The 9,613-nt window shown below is 41.7% G+C and overlaps 1 protein-coding gene across 2 annotated transcripts; it reads left to right on the plus strand.

The window, feature by feature from the left end:
• Positions 1-2,816: 2,816 nt before the first annotated feature.
• RPL10A (ribosomal protein L10a) lies at positions 2,817-8,049 on the plus strand. Of its 2 annotated transcripts, none has more exons than XM_048497319.1 (6): positions 2,817-2,919; positions 5,247-5,321; positions 5,486-5,566; positions 5,911-6,059; positions 6,975-7,147; positions 7,853-8,049. In XM_048497319.1, the coding sequence occupies exons 1-6, from the start codon at positions 2,915-2,917 to the stop codon at positions 8,021-8,023; spliced, it is 654 nt and encodes a 217-aa protein (XP_048353276.1). In that variant the 5' UTR covers positions 2,817-2,914; the 3' UTR covers positions 8,024-8,049. The 2 variants fall into 2 exon arrangements, with proteins under 2 accessions (XP_048353276.1, XP_048353277.1); XM_048497320.1 differs by having other exon boundaries at positions 2,871-2,919; positions 5,250-5,321.
• Positions 8,050-9,613: the final 1,564 nt, after the last annotated feature.

The following is a 9,613-nucleotide window of genomic DNA, read 5'->3' on the forward strand; positions in this document are numbered from 1 at the left end:
AAATTAGAGTACACCACTCTTAACCACTATACCTTGCAGGCAGAGTGGAGATTCAAGCCTATGTCTCCCAAATCCTAGTCTGAAACTTAACTGCTATACCACGCTGGCTTTCATGTCATGGCTGCTGTAAGTGCCTGTGATTGGGTAGGTCTCAGAAGTCACATGGTAGCAATTAGTCTGGTGGTTATTCTGGACCTTGAATGACAGAACAGCCCTGGAAAGGAACCTCCCCTGTGTTTTATTGACAGAAATAAAGGGTAGGCAATTGTTTCTTAAAGCTTACAGTTGCAGCTTCTATAATTTTGGATGGGTTTTTAACTTGCTTTCTTTTTAAAGATTTTAAGATTAAGAAGCCGGACTTCTCTATTGTAGACTGGCTTTCAACAAGGGGCTCTCGACGACGCCCCTCCCCCGTGTGGACGTAAAGAAATTAATTTTGTGATAAAGAACACTGAAAAGACAACTTCAGAGATAAGCGATAATGATGTACCAGTGTAATCGAAAAGAAAATATACCATTTAGGAAATTGAATTGGGTGTGCTTTTTTTCCATTGGAACTCAGTCTTATACTCAAAGATAGCAAGAGGAAGGCCAGACTTTCATTGACAAGTACTGATCTCAAGTGTTCAGGGCTATTAAAACCCTCCTCCCAACAGTTTGTAGATGTGATGAATGTTAACCAGTGGATGGAGCCAGCGCTGTCAGAACCAAGCATAATTTTTTTAGCTGAAACTTGTTTATGCTTAGTTGCTAGCTCTTTAAGGACACCTTTGTGTTATGTTTTCTCCAGTGATGAGTACAGACTGGGTGGAGAGGCATATTTTGAAGTTTTGTACTTCTCACATGCTTGTGGACCTGACTTTATTCATTTTAAATATTTATATCTGCCTTTTTGCTAGAATTGTCAGCCTCCAAGTGGAACTGAAGATCTCCCAGAATTACAACTGATCTCTGGATGAAAAAGATCAGTTCCCCTGGAGTTAATGGCTGCTTTGAAGGGTGGAATCTACAGCATTATATTCTGTTGAAGGCCCTTCCCCGCCCCCAAACCAGCCATCATCAGGATCCACTCCCAAATCTTCATGAATTTCCCAACCCAGAGCTGACAAATGTACTTTCCACGATGCCCAAGGAGATTTGGATCAGACTTATGAAAGAGGGGCCTTAAACTTCCACCCTGTACTGTTTTCCTGAAATGGCCTTGGATAACACTGTTTGCCCTGTTGAGGTTGCATGTGTGCTGGTGCGCTTACATGTCACGTATCCGCAACAGAGCCTTTTGCTTAACTAGAGGATTGTTCTAGCCGTGGTGGTGAACCTTTGGCACTCCAGATGTTATGGACTACAATTCCCATCAGCCCCTGCCAGAATGGCCAATTGGCAGGGGCTGGCAGGGGCTGATGGGAATTGTAGTCCATAACATCTGGAGTGCCAAAGGTTCGCCACCACTCTACAGTGTCATCAAGAAATAGTAATCCTCAATAGGATCAAGCTATTCCTTTTTGAAGTCGGATGTAGTGCAGCAAGAGATCATTTACTGCTGTATTTAAATGTACTTTTGTTCCTGACCTGTTTTAGTCTTTTAGGCCAAGTTATAGTATATAGTTTTATTTCATTTTTACACCAATGGCATGAGTGTAGCTGGGCTGGAAGAGTCATTCAACAGTAGTGTCAGTACCAACTTAGGTAGAGTTACGTCCTTCTATAAGTCCATTGACTTCAATTGACTAGAAGGGTATAACACTGTTTACGATGGCACTGTTTGTCTAAGTTTCAAGTCTGAAAAGTTCACTTCTCATTTATGACTATTCACTTAAAAATCCTGCGTGCGAGCGTGCATGCGTGCGGAGCTTGGATTTACAGGAGCTTTCTCTCCTGTAAGGAGACGCAAGGTGGCCTAAAACTCCTTTGCCTTTCGTTCAAACCTGGTTCTCCAGATTAGAGTCCGCATACTCTTAACCACTACACCACCCTGGCTCTCAATTATAATTATATGTTATATAATACATACAACACTAATATTGATACAATAGAAGAAGAAGAGTTTGGATTTATATCCCCGCCTTCTCTCCTGCAGGAGACTCAAAGGGGCTTACAATCTCCTTGCCCTTCCCCCCTCACAACAAACACCCTGTGAAGTAGGTGGGGCTGAGAGAGCTCCGAGAAGCTGTGTCTAGCTCAAGGTCACCCAGGTGGTGTGTGGGAGTGTGTATAGGCTAATCTGAATTCCCTACATAAGCCTCCACAGCTCAGGCGGCAGAGCTGGGAATCAAACCTGGTTCCTCCAGATTAGATACACGAGATCTTAACTTCCTATGCCACTGCTGCTCCTATTATACTAATACTATATTATTATTGCACTTGTAAATATTAACATCAATTCATGCTGCTACAACCCTATGAGGTAGGTTAAACTGAGTGACTGGACTGAGGCCATCCAGTAAGCACAGTGCGGATTTGAACCTAATGTGCAATTTTAGGGTTTTCCACAACGTGTTTTCATTGCTAGAGCTAACCAAAACTTTTAGTAACAACAGAATTATCGTGATAGTAAGCTAATGGTGTGCGATTTAGAGGGTACTCCAGATAAGGGAATATTATTTTTGGAACATGTATGTTTCTCATGGTGACTAGTTGGCACTGAAGAATGTACACTTATTTTCAAGAGGGCCTGCGCGCCCACTGGAGATCTCAAAAGTGAAGGCAACGTTGTTGAGCAGAGTTATCTTTTCGCAGTTCCCGTAGCAGTTTGCTTCAGTGCAAATCGCTGCTGTATTTAAGTAGCACCCAAGCTCCCCCCTCCCCTTAGAGAGTTTCCAGAGCGATACATCGCAGTTCTCGCGAGATCAGGCGCATCCTTTTTCACCTGACCGGAACAGAATGTTCCTTTTCCGGTGGCTGAAGAAAAGCCAACATGAGGTATGTGCTGATGGTCGCGAGGCGCGTCTCCGAAATCGTCTTTTCGGTGTTCTTTATCACTCAGGGAAGGGGCGTCGTCGAAAGCTCCTCGTTGAAAGCCAGACCGTTGACATCGAGACCTAACTGAAGTCCGGCTTTTGGCCACGTGGGGCTCCAGTTATGGGTCGGTCTGGCCTCGTATAATTAGGCCGCTTCTGGAGTACACCCCCCCCCCCCCCCGGGGTCTGCCTCTTCAAGCGCTTTCCAGTTTGAATTTTAATCCCCGTTTAGTTCTTTAGTTTCATGAACCAAGCCAGACTGGCAACCCAGATGGTTTTGGTTTTTTTAAGTGTGTGAAAGGAGGCCTGATATTTTCTATAACGTTTTCTAACTTTGTGGAGAAAACACTTGCATTTGGGGTTTATTGCCCCCGTCCAAAAACGCTGAGTAATGTTACCCACTTCAGCTTTAGTCTGGCACATCATGTAAAGCTAGTCTCCACTATTGCTGACATTTTTACTCTTGCTTCAGCCTTCTGAAGCAGCAGTGGCGTAGGAGGTTAAGAGCCCGTGTATCTAATCTGGAGGAACCGGGTTTGATTCCCAGCTCTGACTTGAGTTGTGGAGGCTTATCTGGGGAATTCAGATTAGCCTGTACACTCCCACACACGCTATCTGGGTGACCTTGGGCTAGTCACAGCTTCTCGGAGCTCTCTCAGCCCCACCTACTTCACAGGGTGTTTGTTGTGAGGGGGGAAGGGCAAGGAGATTGTAAGCCCCTTTGAGTCTCCTGCAGGAGAGAAAGGGGGGATATAAATCCAAACTCCACTCCTCTTCTACAGAACCCGCCCTTTTAGTGTTAGCGAATTTATCAATAGTTTTTTTTAACATAAGAGTTGGATTTCTATCCCCCCCTTTCTCTCTTGCAGGAGACTCAAAGGGGCTTACAAACTCCTTTCCCTTTGCCCCTCACAACAAACACCCTGTGGGGTAGGTGGGGCTGAGAGAGCTCAGAAGAACTGTGACTAGCCCAAGGTCACCCGGCTGGCATGTTTTGGAGTGCACAAGCTAATCTAGTTCACCAGATAAACCTCCACAGTTCAAGTGGCAGAGCAGGAAATCAAACCCAGTTCTCCAGATTAGAGTTCACCTGCTCTTAACCACTACACCACGCTGCAATCCTAAACAGCTTTATGGCGTTTTTTGTCATACAGAAATACCAGTTAACCTTTTTCTCAAACACTTCTGTATTGAAGTGTTTCTCTCAAACACTTCTGTATTGTTGTGGAGCACAACAATAGAAGCAGTGTGATGCTAAGGACAATAGCTGGGGAAGGAAAGTTGCAAGAAAGTTATCTGCCTAGTGAATGCCTCTTAATTGCACTAAATATATATTGATTAATATATATTGACAAAGCAAGTATATATGGACTGTTTCTTAAAAAGAGACAGACAGGAAATATTTTAGCTTTTAAATATAAAGTGAGAGAACAGAAGTGTGTTGAAGTCATTGTGCCAAAGCTACTAAACTAGATAAATCTGTAGTCTTAACACTGTATAAAGTAGTTTTTCTTATCAAATTTAATACCTTTTTTTAATCCCACCCTCCAAGGAGCTGAGGGCAACATACATTCTCTCTCCTCTGCCATGTTTTCACAACAATCCTGTGAAGTAGGTTAGTCTGAGAGAGAGTGATTGACCCAAGGATACCAAGAAGCTTTGTGGCATAGTGGCAATTTGAAGTTGGATCTCTCAGATTCTAGTCTGTCACCCAATCCACTAGATATTATGTTTTATTAATTTTTTTAGTTCTAACAGAATTATTGTAGACCAAAACCAGAGCAAGAGCTGCGTGGCATAGTGGTTAAGTGCTTGCACTGCCACTCACACGGTCAGGAGTTCGAGCTCCCTATGGGTCAGATATCGTGGCAGCTGGCTCATGGTCAACTCAGCCATCCATCCATTTCTTGGTCAGTAAATGAGTACCTAGCTCATAGGTAGGGGGTAAAGAATAGCCAGGGAAAGCAATGGCAAACTAACCCACAAAAGAGGCTTGTTTATAAAATCACTGCTCGCAGTGGTACCCCAGGGTCGGACACGACTGAAGAAGAAACTTTACCTTTACCTAAAACCAGAGCAAGGTTCTTTGAGTCCTTGTCACATATATCTTGATGAATCCCTGGGTAAACCCTTGTTGTGTGACTGGTTTGTGTGAAACAGGCTGTAGGTGCTGCCTTCAATGTATAATAATGTTTTCACTGACTGAGATAAAGGTTCAAGGAAAGTGATCTTGTAGTTTGAGAGGAAAATTACATGCCTGACTAATGTATGTGCTCTTTAAATCCACAGCAGCAAAGTATCTCGTGACACACTGCATGAAGCAGTACGAGAACTCCTTCAGGGAAGTCAGGCAAAACCACGCAAGTATGGCTATTTTGACATCTTTGTGTCTGTGTGAAGTTCACTATAAATGAGAGATTTTGTGCTGAGCACTAAATGTCATATTCTTTCCAATTGCCTGTCCTGTCATACTTGTTCTCTCAACTTCAAGTTTGGCTTGGACATAAAACTTTTCTCTGTTTCTTTAGATTCTTGGAAACTGTGGAGTTGCAGATCAGTCTGAAAAACTATGACCCACAGAAGGACAAGCGTTTTTCTGGCACTGTCAGGTCTGGCGCTGTTCTGAACCAACTGATTGTTTAGCCTTTATTTTTCTGCCAGTTACATATCCTAAATGTAATAAGCTTATCAATGCAACTTGTTAACTGAGTGCTGAATTTTCTGGGTATCTCAGCCTTCCCCATTTGAAAGTGGGCGTGGCAAGATGTACCCCTTCCTTAGGGAAGTATGGTAAATCACACTTGTGAATCTAACCAACCACATTACTAATTCTGGGTGTGTCACTGAGGGACACTGTGTTTCTAGTAAAGGTTTCGTTTAAAGAGTTTCCCTTGCATATTTGTATTGTTGCAGATGTTTAATGGATATTTGTTTTTTGCCTCCTCTTTCTCAGGCTCAAGACTGCTCCCCGGCCTAAATTCTCAGTTTGTTTGCTAGGGGACCAGCAGCACTGTGATGAGGCCAAAGCAGTGGACATCCCTCATATGGACATAGAGGCTTTGAAGAAACTCAATAAGAACAAGAAACTAGTGAAGAAACTGGGTGAGCAAAGCTGGGAAAGGACTATGGTTCCAGTATAAGAGAAAAAACAGATGCCAGTAGTGTGCTTGATAGTAGTGTGCTTAATTAACACTCTAACTCCAAACATATTTACTCAGAAATATAGTTTTCAGTCTTCTATCTTAATACATTGGTGGGCTTACTTTTAATGACCATAGTTAAATAGATTGGGTAACTTTAATCTGTTCTTGATTATACACTGATCTAGTATATTTTAAAATTATTGTCCATCAATGAAACATAGCCATGTGATGAGTTATAAAAAGTCAGTTTTCTTCCTTGTAGCCACATGTGAGCCTATATATTAAAGGTAATGATCATGAAGTACCATGAAACAGGGGTTCTGTGTAAAGATTATACTGCACTTTGGCATCTTCTGCTTTCCCAAAGCATACCGTGTCAGTGTCTGGATTGAATGTGCTCAATTTACTTTGGAAGTAGCCAGTGTACAAATTTGGCATACTAGCTAGAATTTGGTGACATAGAATGCTGAGAGTTACATACTTTCTTGGCACTGCATGTAATTCTGCAAACCTTCACTCTCACTGTTATGTATAGCTTGCATGTTAAGGTTTTAATTTTGACTTCTTGCACATGTGCCATGAAGTTAGGATTGTCTGTGACTTCTGAGTACTTGTGTTGGCAATGAGAAAACTTTTATGAAATATTTGCATGTTATCTTTCTGAAGTTTCCATGTTTCATTCCTATATAGTGACCTTTTAAGCAATTCTTAAGATACATCATATTACAGTTATGTGGTATTATTGCTTTATAATATTAGTGTTGACATGTTGTGAGAAAGAAATGGAAAACTTATTTATGGAACCAAATAAGCTCTGCTTGGGATTGGAGGATGTAGCAACGTGTATAAAAACACTTGTGATTATTTTCTGCAGCAAAGAAGTATGATGCTTTCTTGGCCTCAGAGTCCCTGATTAAGCAGATTCCTCGAATCCTGGGACCAGGTCTGAACAAAGCTGGCAAGTTTCCTTCTCTTCTCACTCACAACGAGAACATGGTGGCCAAAGTTGATGAGGTCAAGTCCACTATCAAGTTTCAAATGAAAAAGGTAAATTTGATAAAAATTCTGGTGATGGTACTTGCATGAAATATTTACATCATACTAACTATGACTATAGGTGTTCCTTGAGAGAACCATCTGATCTGTATGCATTATATTTAGTATACAAAAAACTCAGGAACCCCTGTTTTGATTTTAACATTTTCATGAACTTCCAAGTCCTCCCTCAGTGGTGCTGGACATCTTCATTCAAAGTGCATGGCATCAACATGTCATGTGTCCCATGGAGGGCTCTGTCTGCTGAATTATACATATAAGCTGTATTTTGAAAGCAGGTTTTAGTGGAGTCCATTGCATTATATTACCTACCAGGTTGATTCTCAAAGGGTAGCTTATTCGGTAACTCAAAACTCATTATCTAATCAGTTTCACCCCTTGATGGGAAAGGATTTTGCATCAGAGATAGCAAGATGTTTCTCTTCTAATTCTGTCTCTTGGAGCAGATATCCCTTGTTCTCATTCCTAGCCAGATGGATATGAGAAGGACTCAGACTCTTTCCTTCAAAGGACTTGTGACTCCCTGGGGGTTTCATGGCCCCCAGTTTGAGAAATGCTGTACCTAAGCAACAAAAGAGTGGGACCATTGACTTCCAATCCTGGAATCAACTGCATGTTGATATAACAAATAACTTGCTATTTTAGTGTTTGTGATCATTTGTAGTGTTAAATGAGTATTCAACTTTCTCTTCTCAGGTACTCTGCCTGGCTGTAGGTGTTGGCCATGTGAAAATGGCAGAAGATGAGTTAGTGTACAACATTCACTTGGCTATCAATTTCCTTGTGTCATTGCTCAAGAAAAACTGGCAAAATGTACGTGCCTTGTATATCAAGAGCACCATGGGGAAGCCCCAGAGGCTTTACTGATAATAAAATACAGAGTACTAGGTTTACAGACTTTTGCTTTGTTGAATATGTGCAGCTTTGGGTTTTATATATGGTTTATCTGAATTAATCTTCTTTCAGCCTGAGCCCGTCTGTATCTATTCAATGCAAATTCTTAAACGGATGTTCTGTAATTCTGAAAATACATTCCAAAACCCATTTATTAGTTTTTTGCCCCTCCTCTCCAGCTCTGTAATCTGTCTCCTAAGGGACCATCTTATAATTTTGCTCTGTTTGCCTTTCCCTTATTTTCTATGCCCTTGAAGGAATGCAGTCTAAAGGATCTGCATACTTGGAGATTTTGAAGTTGGACTCAGAAGTTCTAGAACACGTGCTGTCAAACATTTAATCCCATTCACTTTTGTTGTTTTTATTAATTACTTCAGCGGATGCAGATGAAAGAAGGTTGACAGCCTGCTTACACGCAAAAGTGTCTTAGTACTTACAATTGTAGCAGCAAAAGAAGAAGAGTTTGGATTTATACCCTTTCTCTCTTGTAAGGAGACTCAAGGGGCCTTACAAATTCCTTTCCTCTCCTCACAACAGACACCTTGTGAGGTAGATGGGGCTGAGAGAGTTCTGAAGAATTATGACTAGCCTATGATCACTGGAATAGCATCTATCAGTGGAAGCCAGTTTCCTGGTGAACAGTTTACATCTGCTTTTTGAGAACTGGCCCTAAGCTTTTTTACAGCAGGAGCACATCATACATACACACACACACTTCATGCAATATCTGTGCCATAGACCTTGCCATGCATTTCTCCAGTTTTCCCAGGTCCTGATTTATCTTCTAAAAGCAGTGTTATGTCCAGTGGATGAAACATAGCATTGGTCCAAAAACTGGCTACATTTCAACAGAACCGGCAGCCATTATAATTTCCATTCCCCCTGGTATTAGAAACCTATTTGGATACATTGATTTTTGAAGTGGGTTGGTGTGAGTGATTCATGTACTGGCCTTTCAGTAACAAAGGAGCAGAATCAAGTTGCACTACATGAATGCCTCCTTCCCTGTGTGTTAAGTGCCAGTAAGTCACTTGCAACCTATGGCAACCCTATCAGTTAGTGACCTCCAAAAATGTCCTATTGTTCAGGTCTAGCAAACTGAGGGCTATGGCTTCCTTGATTCAATCAATCTATGTCATGATGGGTCTTCCTTTTTTCTTCCTAGCATTGACTTTCCCAGTGATCTTGTCACAATGTGACCAAAAATGACAGCCTCAGTTGTAGCTTCAGGCTTGATTTGATCTTGAACCCACTTATTTGTCTTTTTGGCAACAATGGTATTCGTAAGATTCTCCTTCAACATCACATTTCAAATGAATCCACTTTCTTCCTATGAGCTTTCTTCATTGTCCAACTTTCACACCCATACAAATTAAGCTCAGTGTGAGGGGGAAACTTTCCTGCTTCCACAGCCTGGCTATCTGGAAAAATTGACACACTCGCCAGTTAAGGGGAAGCAGAACGTGACTTTGGGATCTTTACCTAGGTAGTGGCATGAAAGCTGAAAGTGCCTCTTAATAGTTTACCAGTAGCCATAAAACAACCAGATCTTTTCAAGAGTAA

Source organism: Sphaerodactylus townsendi, linkage group LG05 (genome assembly GCF_021028975.2).
Source record: "Sphaerodactylus townsendi isolate TG3544 linkage group LG05, MPM_Stown_v2.3, whole genome shotgun sequence".
NCBI classification, from domain to species: Eukaryota; Metazoa; Chordata; class Lepidosauria; order Squamata; family Sphaerodactylidae; genus Sphaerodactylus; species Sphaerodactylus townsendi.

Coding starts and splice junctions, on each gene's coding strand:
- RPL10A (XM_048497319.1), top strand. Junction 5,322..5,485: donor AGTCAGGCAAAACCACGCAA/GTATGGCTATTT, acceptor CTGTTTCTTTAG/ATTCTTGGAAACTGTGGAGT. Junction 5,567..5,910: donor CGTTTTTCTGGCACTGTCAG/GTCTGGCGCTGT, acceptor CCTCTTTCTCAG/GCTCAAGACTGCTCCCCGGC.